The 16861-nt window shown below is 60.8% G+C and overlaps 1 protein-coding gene across 4 annotated transcripts; it reads right to left on the reverse strand.

Annotated features, from left to right (window-relative positions):
* Positions 1 to 210: 210 nt before the first annotated feature.
* On the reverse strand, positions 211 to 16629 carry TNS2 (tensin 2). Of its 4 annotated transcripts, none has more exons than XM_045830161.1 (29): positions 16462 to 16629; positions 11696 to 11804; positions 11172 to 11209; positions 10253 to 10291; positions 9896 to 9934; positions 9681 to 9730; positions 9270 to 9441; positions 8919 to 8969; positions 8487 to 8609; positions 8337 to 8401; positions 7442 to 7525; positions 6822 to 6934; positions 6673 to 6733; positions 6326 to 6401; positions 5952 to 6081; positions 5792 to 5857; positions 5605 to 5718; positions 4216 to 5427; positions 3927 to 4077; positions 3225 to 3814; positions 3013 to 3102; positions 2550 to 2675; positions 2258 to 2350; positions 2057 to 2134; positions 1807 to 1884; positions 1219 to 1387; positions 1061 to 1129; positions 913 to 942; positions 211 to 780 (listed from the first exon to the last, which is right to left on the reverse strand). In XM_045830161.1, the coding sequence occupies exons 1-29, from the start codon at positions 16534 to 16536 to the stop codon at positions 642 to 644; spliced, it is 4230 nt and encodes a 1409-aa protein (XP_045686117.1). In that variant the 5' UTR covers positions 16537 to 16629; the 3' UTR covers positions 211 to 641. The 4 variants fall into 4 exon arrangements, with proteins under 4 accessions (XP_045686117.1, XP_045686118.1, XP_045686116.1 ...); XM_045830162.1 differs by lacking the exon at positions 16462 to 16629 and adding an exon at positions 16028 to 16045; XM_045830160.1 differs by lacking the exon at positions 16462 to 16629 and adding an exon at positions 13508 to 13722.
* Positions 16630 to 16861: the final 232 nt, after the last annotated feature.

Raw genomic sequence — 16861 nt, forward strand, 5'->3', positions numbered from 1 at the left:
TTCCAGCACATGTGGCTAGGGACAGGGCTGCAGCTGAGGGCAGCTGAGGGCAGCTTGCTCACCAGGACATGTGGACCACTGTGAGGCCAAGGATGGGGACCGCGCATGTTCCATGGACCTGGACTGGGAAGGGGATGCCCCTGCACCAGTGCGCCCCAGGAGGCACGAGGCTCGGCCCTTCCTGTGAACAGGCACGACTCCAACCCCAACTAAACGTTATAGAAATTCTTTATTATTAGACAAAAATAGACTCTTCCCCCCCCTTTCATGTGTTCCCACTCTGATCTCTCTGCTCAGGGGGGAAGGCAGAGAGGGAGCATGCTGCTCCCCATCCCTCCCCCTCTCCCTGCCAGGCTGGGACCTGCAGCTGGGTGGAGCTGGCTCCTTTCCAGGGCTGGCTGCTGTTGTGTAGGTGGGGCTGCCCTGATCCCCTCCAGGGCACAACTGCTGGTGCCTCCTCACCCTTCACATGCCCATCTCTGTCGTCTGCTCACGTGCAAGGTCATCTCACGGGCCCGTCCACTTGGCTTAGCAGGCTGGGGGCGGGGAAGGAGAGTGGCGTCCCAGGCCAGGGGAGGTGAGGGCTGTGGGGTGCTGGGAAGGGCGCAGTGTTGCTGTGGGCTCTGAGCTGTGGCCTTCCTTCATTTTCTCTGGCCCAGTAAAACTTTGGTGATGAAAGTGACAATGGCGCCTGCAGGCTGATCAGGGTCAAGCTCTGCGAAGAGGTGACACACATTCTCCCAGGGGCTTCCTGGCTTCTTGGCCACGAAACCGAAGATCCTAAGGGTACACAGGCAGGGTCGGGAGAGGGCTCCGCACCCCCTCCACAAAGGACTGCAGAGCTGGGGTTGGGGAGGAAGGAGGCACCTCGGTCCCGTGTGGGGAAGAGGTTGCAGTAATGGGGAGGCTTACTTGGAGGTGGTCCCGTCGGGGTTGGTCCATCTGCAGAAGGAAGAGAGCTGTGAAGGCACGCACCCCCGGGAATGGCTACCAAAGGAGGAGCTGGGGCAGGGGCTGGTCTGTGGGGCTGTGTGAAGACAGGGTTGGGAGGGAGGGTCACCTCCGGTCCTGAGGGTCAGTGCTGGAGAAGGTGATGCTGTTCACTGGGTAATGGCGGCGAAAGAAGAGCCTGTGAAGAGGAGGGAGGGGGGAATCACCCAGAAATTGGGGTCCCAAGGGTCTAAGATTGGGGGGTTCCCAGGGGCTCGGCACACATACTTCCTTTGGTTGTCTGTTAGTGTAATGCCCTGGGCTGAGACCTTGAAGTGGACAATGGCTGGTGTCGGACGGGAGCTGCAGCTCAGGGCTGCAGAGCTTGCGCGGGCTACTGCCTGGGGGCCCGTCAGTGACTCGGTCTCCACTGAGGTCAGGTAGAGCACACTGCAGGCTATGTGGGTAAGAAGTGGGTTAGGGGGCACGGTCTGTCATTCCCAGATCTCTCCCCCTAGTCCCTCCACCCCACCAGCTTTGTACTTTCCCTGGCTAGCACTGCTCAAAATGCATTAGCATCACATAAATAACCTGTTAAAAATGCAGATTCTATGATTACTTGAGATCTACAGTCAGAAACACTGGAAAAGGCCTGAGAATCTGCGTTCTAATAAGCCCTCCTCCACAGGATTCTCATGCTCACAAAAGTTTGAGAACCTAGCCTGAGGGCCCTCTTATCCACCCCTGCCTTTTGGGGTTTACAAGCACCTGCAGGGCCCATCTATCTCAAGGCCTTTCTTTCAGTGTCTTATGCCTCTACCTGCAGTGCCCCCTTGGCGCCTAGGGAGAGGGGCAGGCGGAGGCAGAGAACCCTACCGGCACCCTGACGCAGGAGATCTGCCGCTGTGCTCATGTTGGCGGGCACGGGGGCCTCTGGGGTCTCCTCCAGGGGATCTGAGGGAAGCGGCCAACAAGGCAGGTCAGCGGGGAGGTGGTGGCATTCCCCGGGAGCTGCACAACTCCCTTCGCCGCCCCAAGGGAAGCCAGGCCGGGAGCCAGGCCCCAGGATCCTGCCCTCGGCGGCTGTGGGTGGGGAGAGGTGGGCGAGCAGACAGCAAACACCCACCTTTGCTGGGGATGCGCAGGCAGCAGGGCAGGGACAGCGGGGAGATGGAGTGCTGGGAGACCAGGGCCGACAGGCTGCCTGCAGTGACGGGTGAGAAAACTCCTGAGGTGCCCCTGAACCCTAACTTCCCCCACACCCTCCTGTGATCCCTCGGCCGCCCTAAACCAGCCTGGTGCAGCCTCCCCAGCCTCCACTTCTCACCAAAGTAGGGCTCACTGGGACAGCCCTTGATCTTCACGCCTTTGGGCCCAGTCTCAATGAGAAAATGGCGGACCAGCTGTTCCAACGGGTCCCCTGAGAGGCCGGGAGAGGAGAGGAAGTCTTTATCAGATTCCAGGTTCCTGCCTTCTATTCTGTTGGGATTCTTTCCAGAGTGTGAGAGTCACTTCCCGTCCCTCCCCGCGGAGAACTGGCGTGGCCCACCACTCCTTGTCTTGCCTCTGTACCTGCCCCACTCCGTTCCCCTTCTCGCCTGGGTTTGGGCACTGTGTACCTTTCCAGGGCTGTGCACTGGGTGGGGGTGTAGCCACCTTGAGGGCCAGCCCATAGGCTCCTTGGAATGAATGACTGTCCCTGATGAGGAAGGCTCCGGGGTCCTTGTCCTTCAGCAGGGCAATGGCTGGGGGAGGTGGGATGAGAAGTTCGCTCAGGGCTGACTTAGCCCCAGACAGCCACCCTTCCGCTCTGCCAGCCCCCCGGCTCCCGGGCCCTCGCCCCACCAGTGTGGCGGTGCTGGGCATCCAGGAACAGAACTGCAGCGTTCACAGGGCAGTGACCACATTAAGTCCAGCCCTTCTTGGGCACAAATCCCAGAATCACCTGCTAGTGTGAAGCTCAGCTCAGAGTAAACACTGAGATGGGAGGAGGCAATAGGGTGTCAACTAGAAGGCTGGACTGGGTCCAAAGCCCAGACAGAGCCCTGGAAGGTGGGAGTGGTGGGCAGGCTGGCTCCTCACCTTGGTCACGGGACAGGTGTGGCTTGTACCAGAACTTGGATGTGTCCTGGACAAATTTGACGTTGCTCTGGCTCTCTTGCATGGGGGGCTCTAGGACAGGGAGGAACTGAGCTTAGCCCCAGGGCTCCCAAGTCCCCACACCATGCCTCTCCCTGGGAAAAGGGTTCTCCCGAGGTGGTTTCCCCTCACCCTCTCCCTCAAGGCCTTCGTACCTGGAAGTTGAGGGGTATTATCTGGGAGCTGAGGTGCAAAGGTGACATGGTGACTGGTGCCTCTGGCTGGTGGTGATGCCTGCTCTGGGCCCCAGGGGCCAGACTGCTGCCCAGGCCCCTGCAAGTGGCGTTTCTCAGGAAGGGGGGGCTGGACGGGGCCGCTGATGTCGTAGGATGCCGCCAGGGGGAAGGCAGGCGTGGGTGAGCTCTGAGGTGGCTCTGGGCTGGCCACAAGCCAGGGCATCTGGGTGGGTACCGGGGTGAGGGGGGACCCATCTGGGCTGTCTGGGGGCTCTCGAAGGCCCTGCCAGGGGGCGTGACGGAGGCCGGGTAGCGTAGTGGGCACAGGGGCCCTTGGACTGCTGCCGCCTGAGCGGCCCCCCGGACTCCTCTCCTGAGGCCAGTCGTTGGGTGAGCTAGGGGGGGAGGTCGGGGAGAAGGGGCTAGGGGCCGGAGGCTCAAGCCCACTTCTTGCTGGCAGCTCGGGAGGCTTCTCGACACCTCCCTGGGATACGGGCAACAAGGCCTCGCCAGGACTCAGTCTCTGAGTGGGTGCCAAGGTGGGGGACCTGGCGTCTTGCCGTCGGGTGCTGCGGGGAGGGAGGGCAGGTGGTCAGCAGGGCCTCCGAGCCCCTGTTGTGAACTGCGTCCACCCCCACTCTAGCCTTCAGTGTCTACTTGGAAAAGGAGGTGCTCGCCTACCTTTCCTTGCCCTGGACTGGGCTGCTGGTGTGCAGGGGTGTGGACGGACCAGACATCTCGGAAGAGGCACTGCACTGGGCATCTTGGGAGGACCGAGGCAGGGTGCTGTGCCTGCTGGGGCCCTCCCCCCAGGACGCTGGCTCAGGTGACTCTGCAGAGAAGGGGAGAGCAGAGGCTGTGAGCCTGGAACAGGCCTTCCGTCTGGCTTAGCTCTTTCTCACTCTGCTTTCCCGACCATAGTCCAGAACCCTTCTCTGCCCTAGGCACTCCTCACCCCAGTGCCCCTCACCTGCAGACGTCAGGGGTCCTGCTGGGGCCAGGTGCCCAGGCAGTGGATACCTGTCCCCTCCCTCCTCTGCAGGGATCTCGTAGCTCAGCTTCCTGGATGGTGGGTAGGGCGGGCTGCCCGGGGAAATGGAGCCAGCCCGTGGGGAGTGGGCACCAGGGCTGGGATACCTTCTGCCCTCGCCTGCAGAGCCACAGCTGTGAGGCACCCGGCCATATGCTGGGCAGTAACTGGGAACTGCTCCTCCGTAGCCGTATGTCACCAGGGCAGGGTAGCCTGGATGCCCATACCTGCCTTCAGGGAACACAGTGTAGGAACAGCCCTCGTGCCCTTCCTCGCCTGCCTTGGGTGGCTTCAGGCAGCTATAGTCAGGTATTGGGGCATGGTGATGTCCGCAAGCTGACACCAGCAGGGGCAGTGGGTGCCCGGCCCGCACTGGGTGCAGGAGAGGTTTGCCGGCCTCGCTGGCCCACCGCTCTCCAGCCTCCCTCTCCAGCCGGAGCCCGTACAGAGCTGTTGTGGGCAGTGCCAGCTTCTCTTCACAAGCAGGGCAGGAGCACAGGGCAGGGAGACCAGGGTCCTCCAGGATCACCACTTCCCGGTAGCCTGGGGAGCGGTAGCTGAAGTCCCCACCGGTTGGTTTCCCCAGCTCAGGGGGGTAGGGGTACGGCCCCTCAGACAGCGATCTGCAGAGGCGCCTCTTTTCTACAGAGGCATCGGCATAGCTCTGGGTGGGCCCCTCGTACCCCCCATAGGCCAGCCGCCGCCTCTCCAGGGTTCCCTCTGGCTGATAGTATCCTCCATTGGGGACCCCGCAGGGTTCCCGGTAGCCCTGGCGGCAGGAGCAGTGGCGGCTGAGGGCAGGTCTGTGACCTGCATATGTTCCAAGGTGGGCACCTCCGCCTGCAGGGGGCTGTTCTTCATCATCCAAGATAGCTGTCTCCCGCCCAGCCCCCCGACCCCCACTGGCCACTCCACAGCCTCCCAGGAGGCGCTCTAGCTCCTGCCGCTCAGCAGCCGTTGGGGGTGGCCGGCCAGGGGACTCTGTGGCTGGCTCCGTGGTGAGTGTGGATGAATGGCCGGAGTCGCTGCTGACGGACAGCAGCGGGGGTGCGGGCGGCTCTGGAGAGGGTGCCGGCGGGGTCTGGCGGGGAGCCCGTTGCACCTGGGCATAAGGACTGCCATCTAGAGGGCCACGGGTGTGGGTCAGGGAGCCTAGGTGGGCAGAGGAGCAGGCAGGGTAGAGAGAGAGGGAGAGAGAGCCTTAATGAGAGGGGACAGCCCTGGAGACTGCAGCTCAAGAGGTGTCCCTTGGGAGGCAGGTTTGTCTGGGGAAGACGGAGTGCACCCCCAAACCTCCACTTCCCACCACCCCTGCGCCACGGCACGCACCATCCACACTGTCCTCGTGGTGCTGGTTGAAGTTCTCGTAGGAGTCCCAGCGCACGGCGGGCTCTGCTGTGTTGTAGTCAACAGTGACTGAGGGGTCGTTCCGTGGGGTGCTGCCTGTGGAAGGCCCCAGTGGTGAGGAGCAGGGAGGGGGACAGCCTTCGGCCTTGACCCCAGGATCTGCTCTTACCTTTGATCTTCTCAGGGCTGGAGGAGAAAACGAACTCCACCGAGGCTTGGAAGGGGAACCTCTCGTCTGTGAACGGTGGACAGTGAGAAGCCGGGTCCCCACCTGCCTGCCTGCTTGCCCTCCCTGGCTCTAGCCCTCAGACCACCTGTGCCCTGCTCACCAGTCCAGGCCTCATCCAGCTGGTCCTTGGGAAAGGTGAGCCGTGGCCCGTGGATGGTGCATGTGTGGAACTGAACTCGGAACACAAGAGTCCGGTCTGTCCCCTGGCCGCCCTTGTGATAGCATGTCACCTGGGCGAGGGATGCCGGGATCAGGCACTCATGTCCACTTATACTTCTTCTGTGCTTCCACCCTGGAGACTGCTCGGCCACAGCTCTGCCCTGCCTCAGCCTCAAGGCGACCCAACTAGGGGACTCCCTTTTTGCCCTCCCATCTGGATTGAATTTACCATTCGTCAGAGATTGTGCTGCTGGCAGGAGACGACACCACCCCTCACCCCATCGCCAGGACTCCTCGTGGCCAAGGCCCCCTCACCATGACGTCGCCTTTGAGAAGGAGGGCCGGCTCTAGGCTGATGCAGAGCTGCTGGGGACTGGGGCCTGCAATGTGACTGTGGAAGAGAGGAGGAGGCAGAGCTGGATCAGCGGTCCTTGGGCTCAGGGCCAACTGTGAAGAGGCAGGAGGGAGTGGGAGATGGGCGCCTGAGCCCTGAGTGAGAGACCTTTAGCTGAGCCTCAGCTTCCCCATCTGTAAAGTGGACTCCATGGTGGTATTGGTTTTCAGGTACAGTGGCTAGAGCTGGAGGCCCTGGTGTTTGGGGAGGCTGGAGAAACGGGGGGCTGGGGCCCAGGGGCGCAGGGGCCTGGGAACACAGCACTCACTAGATCCCGGATGTGTAGACGAGCTGCATGGACTGGTAGATCTTGAGGAAGGGCTGAAAGCCTGGAGGGGCAAGAGGGCACATGAGAGGTGCTGAGTTGGAGGGGCGGGGGAACAGCCCCCCCATGGGGGACATTCCAGGCAGACTCGCCTGTGCCAGGTTCAAAGGCTGGCAGCACGGGCACCAGCACGTAGTGCAGGAAGAGAGGGCTGCTGTTCATTCTGATGGAGCCAGAGAGCAGGCCACTGAAGTAGTTGATGTATCTGGGGGGTGGGGGGGGATCAAGAACATAAAGCCCTTCCTGTGGCGGTCCCCTTGCAGCATTTCACCCCCACCCACCCTCGGAAGGCCTGCCCTTCTCCTCAGTACTCCCCTTCCGTTCCAGCCACCAGAAAGCTCTTCCCTGCATCAAACCTGAATCCTTCTCGCTGCCTCCAAGGTTTTGCACTTGCTGTCTGTCCCCTTTGCCTGGAATGCTCTTCCCGCAGACCTTATAGAGGCAGGCCCTCCAAGTCTCTCTTTATCATAAGACTCCACTTTATTTTCTTCATAGCACTTGTCATCCCCCAAAATGACCTTTCCTACTTATCACAGGTTTATCGACTTCTATTGTACTCTGTAAGAGCAAGGACCTTGTTTGTTCTGAATTCTCAGCACTTGGCAGTGCCTGGCACATCAGAGGTGTAACATTAAAGTGTGTGATGTGAATGACACGCACTTGGCCTTGGTGGCCATGGGTCCTCCGGCCCATCCCCACCCAGGCTGCTCACCGGCGCTGGGAGGGCTGCAGCTCGGCCGCCACTTTGTCCTCGCAGAACTTCCGCATGGTAAGAGTAGCCAGTGCCTGGTCCGCCCTGGGGAGAGCAAACAAGTGCAGGGGTGCGGGGCTGGTCTCCATCCTGGTCTCCTATCCTTAAGCCCCAGGGGAGGAGGAGTGGGGTGACCCCCAAGTCTAGAGGAAGCCTAGAATGCTGGTAAAGAGAACCAGAAACCCTACATACAGTCACTTTACTAGTTGTTGGACCTCAAACAACTGTTCCCTGAGCTTTAGTTTCCTCATCTGTAAAATGGGGCAATGAGACCATGTTATGGGTTGAACTGTGTCCCCCAGCAAAAGATATGTACCTCAGAATGTGACCTTATTTGGAAATAGGGTCGTTGCAGATGTAATTAGTTAAGATGTCATACTGGAGTAGGGTGAGCCCTTAATCCAATATGATTGGTGTCCTTAGAAGAAGAGAAGAGACAGAGACACAAGGAGAAGGTCAAGTGGTGATGGAGGCAGAGATGGGAGTGATGCAGCTGCAAGCCAAGGAACACCGAGGACTGCTGGCCACCACCAGCAGCTAGAAGGAGGTGAGGAAGGGTTCTGCCCAGAGTCCCAGAGGAGTGAGGCCCTGCTGACACCTCGAGTTCAGACTTCCAGCCTCCAGAACCAAGACAATACATCTCTGTTGTCTCAAGCCACTTAGTTTGCGGCACTTTGTTACTGCAGCCCCAGAGAGCTGTGGTGAAGTACAAGTGAGAAAAAGGAGGTGGCAATGTCAAATTTATTGTAAATGGCTCTCTGAACACAGGTGGGGCTTCAGGGGACATGGGCTGGTCAAGGATCAGCTGGAGGAAGGGCCATTGGGGAAGGGGCCACTCAAGGGCGGGGAGCCTCACCCTGCAGAGATCTTGCTGTAGTGCATGTAGGCTGAGACGATGACCCCAAGCTTGCTCTTGCTCCCCTGAGGACAGACACAGGGATAGAGGGCCTGCTGGGGCTCCAGGCTGGGGGCCCCTCAGCCCTGCAGACCTGAGGTCGCAGCCCACCTTGCAGTACAGTACGACCACGTGCTGTGGGTCAGCACTGAGCCAGGTCTCCATGGCTTTGCAAATGGAGCACAGCTTGTCCAGGGGGGGTGCGTGCATCTCAGGCCAGCCAAAGTCCTGGACCTGGGTGGGGGGCACAGGGTGAAACCGGGAGTGCGGGCCATGAGCAAAGACAGATAGGTGGAAAAGGGACAGGGTGTAGGGGTCTGGGGCAAGGTCAGACCCTTGGCTGTCCACAACAGCCTCGACACTCTCTGCACCTGCAGAGTGGGTTGACGCCCGTTGCACCACGCTTTGTGGTGTCTCAAGCATATGTCATATGGGAAAGTGCTTAAGAGGAAAATAGATGCCAGTTGCTCCTGTTAATAACCAGGAGGTTGGGGGCGTCTGGGGTGGGGATGATTCGGTTTAATGGCTTTAATCCCCTCCTACCTTGGGGTTTAGGCGGGTCAGGTCATGTCTTTTTTCTGAAAGGTTGAAGAGCTGCAAGAAAAGTGGGGAGGCTTTAGGCCTGATGCAGCGAGGCGCAGTGATGCACGGAGGTGGTATCATCTGCCGTGATCCTAAGAGTCTCTCCAAAATGAGGAGGTTGCAAAGGTCCTGCCCAGCTGTGATAGATAGCCCGGGTCCGGGTTCCAGGTGGGTTCCAACTGCTCCTCGGGGCCCCTACCCGTGAGAGCCCATCCCGCCCTTCCTCCGAGGGTCTGACGTCAGGGTGCAGCCAAGCCCATCTGGACCTCCCAGACCTCTCATTGGCTGACAGCGGTAGGCCCCACCCCTCACCAGGTACTTGTCTCGGTGCTTGGATTGCAGCACATGAGCCAGCTCACGCAGGTGGCTCTGGTGTCTCTCCTCGTCGGGCCGTGCAGGGAAGGCGGCGGCCAGGATCCGCTCAGTCACGTAGGTGAGGTCCAGGTCCCAACGGCGCTCCATGAGCGGGTCCAGGCTGAAGCTCCTAGAATGAGTGAAGCTGCGTAAGAAACGGAGGGGCGGGCTTCCGGAGGGGGCTGGTGTGGTGGAAGGGTGTCTGGCCGGCTGCAGGTGAGGCTTCCCGGGTCCTGAGGGTGGGTGGGACCACTTTGGGGCCTGAGGCTGTCCCGAAGAACTTTGCTGGGGGCCACTGCCCTGGGCTGCGTGAGGAATGGAGACTGCGAAAAGGGCTCAAGTGGGACCACCTCCAGCGCCATCACCTACCGGGGCAGAGTGCTGCGCTGTTTTGAGTGATTCAGAGACTTGGTGGATCCCTGGTGGATGAGATGAGATGATGAGCAAGCATCTCTTTGGGTGTCCCCCCAAATCTAGGATCCCCACTCCAGAGCTTCAATTACTTTTGTCCTCGGAAGAAACCCAGGTCCTTACTCCAGAGCTGCCTGCTTCCGCCCCCCCCGCCCCCTCTAGCATCACCTTACCAGGTGCTCTATGCGCCTCACCGGAGCGGTGTTTCTCCGCTGGAGGGAGATGGGGGAAAAGGGGAGTGGTTAGGGCGGGAGCAAGGACCAGTGGAGGCCTGGGGAAGGTGGAGACGGCCCGCCAGTGTCCCTGTGAGGGCTATATTGGACAAGGGGAGAGGAGTCCTAGCCCCCAGCAGGCCCAGAGGACAAGAGCAGAGGGCTCAGACATTTCCTCCCTCTCAGGATGACCAATATCCACAGCAGTTCATTCAAGGTAACCCTCTGGGGGGTGGCCCTCTGTGGCCACCAGCCCTTTGGACTCCACAGCCAGGTTAGGTTCCTTGCCTCCCACACCCTATCCCAGAGCACACTCACCAGCTCTGCAGGAGGCAAGGCCTGACAGGATGAAGTCACCTGGAAGGAGACCCGAGTGGGGGGCTAAGCTCCTGGTGAAACGGGCTCTCCTGGCCTTAAGGATGGGGCCACCCCTGAGCTTCAGCAAGGTGGAGGGGCTGTCAGGAGATGGGTGCAGGCTCCAGCTGAAGTTCCTCTATTTAAGGGAGCCTCCCCTCTGGCCTCTAGGTCCCTCAGCCTGGGCCCCCCACTTGTTGCTCTTGGCTCCCAGCCCTGTGCCCACACAGACCCCCATTCATCCAGCTGCAGGGCAGAAGTTATATATAGAGCCATGCAGGCAGGCCATGGCCAGGGACGGACACTGGCCCCTTTCACCGGGAGACCCCGCCCCTGGGCACGCAGCTTCCCCAAGCCAGCTCCATGGACCTGGGAACCCCTGCATTGCAGGAGGGGGACCAGGGAATCTCCTTGGAGATGGGCTGTCTCAGGTCCCCAGTGGACAGTGGGTACTATCAACAGTTTGCACCTTCTACCTAGCTTCTCCAGGGCCCAGGATGAGACCCACCCAGGCATCCTGAGGTCCCTTCCCCCGAGGGAAGGCACAGCCCATCCGGCTGCCCAGTCTCTGAAATCCTGCTCCCTCACCCACCCACCCCACCCTTCCTCCTCCTCATTCATTCCCCACCCCCCACCCTCTTGCCAGCTGCAGCCTGGGCATAGCACCAAGACAAACGCTGTCTAGCTGTCCACTCGCCTGGGCCAGCCCTTCAGGGGGTGGAGTAGGGTGGTTCTTAAAGGGCCCAGTACAGCACCCTCTCCCACCTCAGCAGGGGTTCCCTAGTGATGAGACGGGGGGGGAGGGTTTATGCTAGTGTGGCCGCATGAGCCTGTTTCAGAGGAGGAATGGACCCTAGTCCCATTCCCCCCACCAGGTACCCACCTTTGCTTCACATTTTCTGTGCGTGGCCACCTTGCAGACTGGAGAGGGATAGGGAGAGTAGGGGTTAGCAGAGGTCTCCTGGGGCAGTGGAAGGAGTGGCCCTTGCCCATCTCCCCAGGCCCTGGGACCAGACCCTGGGACTTCCAGAACTCCAACTGCCTTGTGGTGGAGTTGGGGAGCAGGGGCAGAGAATGGCAGTGGAGTACTACTGCCCAGGTCGGGATGGGAAGGAGCCAGGGCAATGTTCTAGGGTGGGTGGGGGCGAGGAGGAAGGGAGAAAAGGAAGCCCCCAGTCACAGGTCAGGGCGGGAAGTCCTTGTACGGGGGTCTCCTGCATTTCTGGGAGTGTTTGTCATGGGCAACAATGGCTGTTCAGAGGGGAGGCAGCGGCCCCTCGGCTCCTGTGTTGCCCAGCAGAGGGGCAGCACACACACTGTTCACATCCTGTGCGTCTGCTGGCTGGAGCGATGTGACACTGTGGTGCTGGGTGGAAGCTCTCAGAGTCACAGAGCAGGGTGCCTCACCTCTGCACGAGATGCCTGTCCCATCGATGGTCACCTTACACACTGCACAGACTGGTGGTTTCTTCCGAAAAACCTTCTCCCGGAAGCTATGTGGCTCAGCTTTTCTAGGCTATGGGCGGAGGGACAGGCACAGATAGAAGTGTCCGTTCCCAGTGGGCCCATCTCTGGGGCTGGGCCTGGGCCTGAGCACTACTGGTTCCTTCCTTCCCCCAGCCCAACCGAAGTCCCTAAACTCATAGGACACACTTGGCCACAGCTGTTTCCGGCCAGTTGTGGGGCCTGTCCTTGACAGTGCATGGAATCTGGCCCTTGCGTCACCCTTGCTGGGTCAGCTCCTCCCCAGGGGATCACTTAGGTCCCTCACGTGGCCCTGGTGTGTGATATCCTTGTGGTCACTGCCCTCCCCAAACCTGAGTGCTCTCCTCCCGGGGGTGCTCTTACTGTCCTCTGTGAGGCCCCCTGTTTCTCCTCCCAACTTGCCCTCCCCAGATGAAGGCCCTTGTGCAGAGTGAGCAGCAGGGAGTCCAGGCATGAGTGTAGGATGATGGTCACGCAGCAGCACCCAGACTGACCTGGCAGGGGTGGCCTCAGCCAGTCCTGCTTCCCTGGCTCCTGTCCCCAGGCTCTAGGCAGCTGACATGCTCTCCCCCGCCCCCGCCACCCTCCCCCCCCCCCCCGCAAGAACAACATGTTTACTCATTGTGCACTGAGGCTGCAGGCAGCAGTTGTGTAAGAAGCGGGCAGTGCTGCTGGAGGGAGAGGCAGACAGAAGCATGACACCGGGGAAAATATGTAGCTGCCTTGCTACTTCTGTATGTAGTGAGCACCCCATCATGTCATTTGAGAAAGCTCAAGTGGGATTCCAGCACCGAAGGGGGGAGGACTGGGCCAGATGTCGTGTGGGTGTGGGCCCCCTCCCTACCCAGAGGTGCGGTGGAGCAGGAGGCGGGGATGCTCCCTCACAGCCCAGGCACACCTGAGTCCCATCCCTCCCACTGTGGTTCGCTCCTCCCATCCTCCGCCTGGGGACCATCACCTCCTTGCCTCTACTCTCCTACCCATTTTTCTCCTGGAGTTCAAGTTCCTGTTCCCTTCACTTCTATAGTATTATCTCACGCTGCTTTTGTGATAAGGCTGAACAAATGTGGGGAAAGGGAATGATGGGGTCTCCAGGCCCTCCCCGCCTGGGGACCCAGGCAGCACCTCTGGTCTCTTGACCGTCTGTCCCTGAAGAGCTGGATTAAAGCAGCAGCTGAACTCTCCTAAACGGGAGCGGACTTGCTGGACCCACTAGGAAACTTGAGTGCATTTGGCACACACACACACACACACACACACACACACACACACAGTATCAGCGGAAAGCAAACCCCCTGTGTCTAAGGCACTCCTGAGACTGAGACCTGGCTGCCTCCCTCCCTTCCTCACCGCTGCCCACCCCATTTCCCCCAAACTTCTCAGCTTGGGTCTAGCCTTATTCTGGAACTCTAGGGTAGTACTGGAGAAGTCCTACAATGAAGTATACCTAGACGCAGGTGTAGAGGGCCAGGACCCCCCAGGGTTGGCCTGGACTAGGGTAGGGAGGTGATAGAAGAGCCAAAGCTGATACTGGTTCTGCTCTAACCCAAACTTCTGCTGCTTGTGCCACAGCCCTGGCTATAACCAAAGGGGCAGAGAAAAGCAGAGATGCAGGGCAGGGGGAGAAGGCTGAGGAAGAGGGTCTGGCCTGGGAATCTGATCTCCTGGCCCCCTCCCCCACTGCCCACACCTCCACCCTTGCCCCTCCTCTGCCCAGCTGGTGGGCACTCCTACCCTGCTGGTGGCCCGGCTGCTGTCCCTCCTCCCTAGGGCTCTGAGCAGCCTCTCCACGGGGCCGCTGGACTTCATGGTGTCCCTCTGGCTGGGGTGCCGGCCACGGGCCCCAAACAATGCTGGGGCCTGGCCCAGGGCTTCCTGGAAGCGGCCTGGCGGAGGCAGCCGCTTCCCCTGGGTGGAGGGTAGGCTGTCTGGCTGGTGTGAGGAGAAGCCCAGCCCTGGAAGCGGAGGGGAGTACAGGCGGGAAGGGGGCAGGTCGCTACTCCAGGAAGTGGGGGGGGGGAGGATGTGGGGGAGGCCAGGAGATCAGATTCCCAGGATCTACCCTGCTGGGAGTGTCAGCCCAAGATCTTCCCGCCTGCCCCCCCCATCCCCTTGCTCTGGAGCTTCCCCAGGCCCAGGGATCTACCCTATCAAGGGATCTGCAAGAAACCTGAGATCCAGTCCCCTCCCCCTACCCGCCCCACCCTGTGTTGTGGGGCAGGGTGGGAATTTAGGTCTCATGGCAGGGCTTAAGGGCCAGCGGCAGGGAACACCAAGTCCTGTCCAGGCCAGCCTCCCAGCCTGAACTCTCAGGCTCTCTGGAGACTTCCTGTGGGAGGTGGGAGGGGACCTAGGAATCACGATCCTGGCTAGCCCAGGATCCGAGGATCAGGAGTGCATCCTGAGGGTCAGGAAAAATGATACCGAAGGCCAGTTTCCTGCCTCAGTTTCACTGGTTGTGAAAAGGGAAACATGCATGCTCCCCCCTTCCCCAGTTCACACTGGAAGGTCAATTCCAGCCAGAAGGCTGCTTTGCCCACAGGAGTGATCCATTCTCCTACCCCAGCCCAAGGCATTTGAGGTCCTCCTCCTGACAGCCCCCAGCAGCTCTGCTCCTGACACAGTCTTCCACTCACTCATTTTCTGGGCTGGTTTCCACCCAGCTTCTCAGACCCCTGGCCCCTTTTTGGAGCCCTGCCACTTAGGCCCTCCAGCCCAGGCCCTAGGGCTGCCCCTCCCCCAAAGCCTGAGTACTACCTTCATGGCTCTCCTTGCTCTGCTGTCTTTCCTGAGCAGCTGTCCCAGGACCTGAGGACTGGACAGGAGGCCCCCCTCCCGCCACAGATTCCACATCCCTCCATGGGCCTCCTGCCTCCCTCCTGGGAACATGGCCAACTTCCTGTCCCCGGGAGTCTAGGGAAGGAGGTGGATTGCGGCCTTAGAAACGGGAAAAGTAATCTTCCCCAAACATACAGTAGTCTTCCCCAAATATAAGGGGTTCATGGCCTGAGGGGTCCTCAGCCCCAAGCCTTGGAGAGTAGCCCCTTGAACTTGCAAGAGCTGTCACTTGAAAGAATGTGCAAATATTGCCACCCTTCCACTGCCCCCTCATTTGCATGGTATTTACTGAATGTCCCAGAGCTCAGGCAACTCCCTCAGCTCTGGCATCTCCCACCGGGTCCTTCTGACTTCCCTCTGCCTCCCTCTTGCTCCTGGGGTTGGTCTCATCCTGACTTCTCTGGATGAATGTCCTTATGGGATCCCACTCAGGACACTTCCGTGGACCTGCCTGGGCTGGGCCCAGCCTGAGCCTTCTCTCGGAAGTTCTAATTCTTCCAGGTCAGGAAGTCTGTCCCCAGGGTACCTTGCCCAGAGGGAGGCATCTGTGTGGCAAAGCCTGGGCCCCTAGCCTGTAACTGGAGAGGGGCACTGGCTCTGCAACCCACTCCCACCCCACCAGCTCTGGCCGGGTCCCAGGACATTCCAGGCCCCTGGCCAGTGTGGGCAACTGGGCCTGGCCTCATCCAGTCCCCAGGGGGAAGGAGGGCACTGTGGTAGGGTGGGTGGCCTTTCTCTGCCCCTATTGCCCAGGACCCCTCCAGCATGCTCCTCTCTACTGCTCCCTCCAGAGGGGCTGAAAGTTCCCTCACCTAGCAGTTGCCCTCATCTGCAACAAGTCTGCAAACATCTTCTGACCCTCACTCTTGTGTCCTGGGGGGTCACTAACCCCTATATTGGGTGGCAAGGGAAGCACAGGTTTGTGTCCTTCCCCACCTTGTGGGGCACCTTTGAGGGAAGATGGAGACAGAGAGCACTGACTCCTCAGCCTGTGCTGAGAGGAAAAGTAGCTCACTGGGACAAGGGCTGGGAAGGCATTGCCCGACCCTGGAGGACCCTCGCCCTTCTCTTGCCTGGAACATTCCAGTCTGTCAGCCTCTCCCCCAGCCTGGTCCCCATCTCACACTGAAGCCTTGGGTTTGTTTGGAGAAACCCCTCCACCCACACTCCCCCTTCCTGGAAATAGCTGTGGTTGGATGAGAGGCTAGGAGCCTGGCCGCCACAGAGGAGGGGTGAGGCCCAGGGAAGGAGAGAGGGGCGGAAGGCGGGGTCTATGGTTGTGCCCAGGGGATCTGGAGAAGAGAGGAGCAGCACAAGGGGGCCCGAGGAGTGGGGCTGGAAAGTGGAAATAAGCCTCTTCTGTGCCTGCTTTCTGCCTCAATTTCCCGGGTGTGAAGTAGAAAAGAAAACTCTTACAAGCATTCCCAGGCCAAGGCCTCAACTCAGCTGCCAGTTCCCGCCAAGTCCCGGGCCTGTGTGCTGGGTAACGTGCCCCACGGCTCTAGAGGAGCCGTGCCTAGTGCGGGTGGGACGTGCGTGGCGGGGCTGAGCAATGCCGTGCCGGTGGGGGGAGGTGCGTGTGCACACAAGTACTCCTGAAGGCATGACGGCCCCCACTGGAGTGTGGCCGCGGCCCGCGCCCCGCCCCCTGGTCACCTTCCTAGCTGCCAGCTGTTTGGGCTCGCCTCGACCCGCCGATCTCGGACTCCCAGCCCGGGGCGCCAGCTTCGCTCCCCGCGCCCCCTAGAGCCCCGGCGGCCCTGCGCCCCCTGGTGACCGCCCCCGGCACTGTCCCTAAGCCGTGACGCACAGGCCACCGCCCTCCCGCCCAGCACCGCGCGGCCACTCACCTGCGGGGGGCGCCCGGCGGGGCGGGGGCGCGGCGGGGCGGGGCAGCAGCAAGGGGAGCCCCCGGGCCAGCCCATCCCGGCCCGGCCCGCGCGAAGCGGCCGCGCGGGAGGCGCAGGAGGCGGGAGCGGGTGCCGCGCTCCAGGGCTCCCTCCCGCCCCGCCGAGCCCGCGCCGCCCTCTCCTCCCTCCCGCGCTGTTCTCCTCCCTCCTGCCCGGCTCCAATCCCCACCTTCCGCCGGCTCCCGCCCCTCGCCCTCCTCCTCTTTCCCTACTTTCCCCACCTTCTGCGAACCCGGCTCACAAAAGAGCTGAGGGAAAAGAGCGCAGAGATGTCTAGAAACACTCGGAGACAGAAAGACTGAGAGATGGGGAGAGATTTTGAGGAAGGTGGACAGAGACG

The sequence above is a fragment of the Phyllostomus hastatus genome, unplaced genomic scaffold, assembly GCF_019186645.2.
Source record: "Phyllostomus hastatus isolate PE091 unplaced genomic scaffold, TTU_PhHast_1.1 phas_scaffold_93, whole genome shotgun sequence".
Classification (NCBI taxonomy): domain Eukaryota; kingdom Metazoa; phylum Chordata; class Mammalia; order Chiroptera; family Phyllostomidae; genus Phyllostomus; species Phyllostomus hastatus.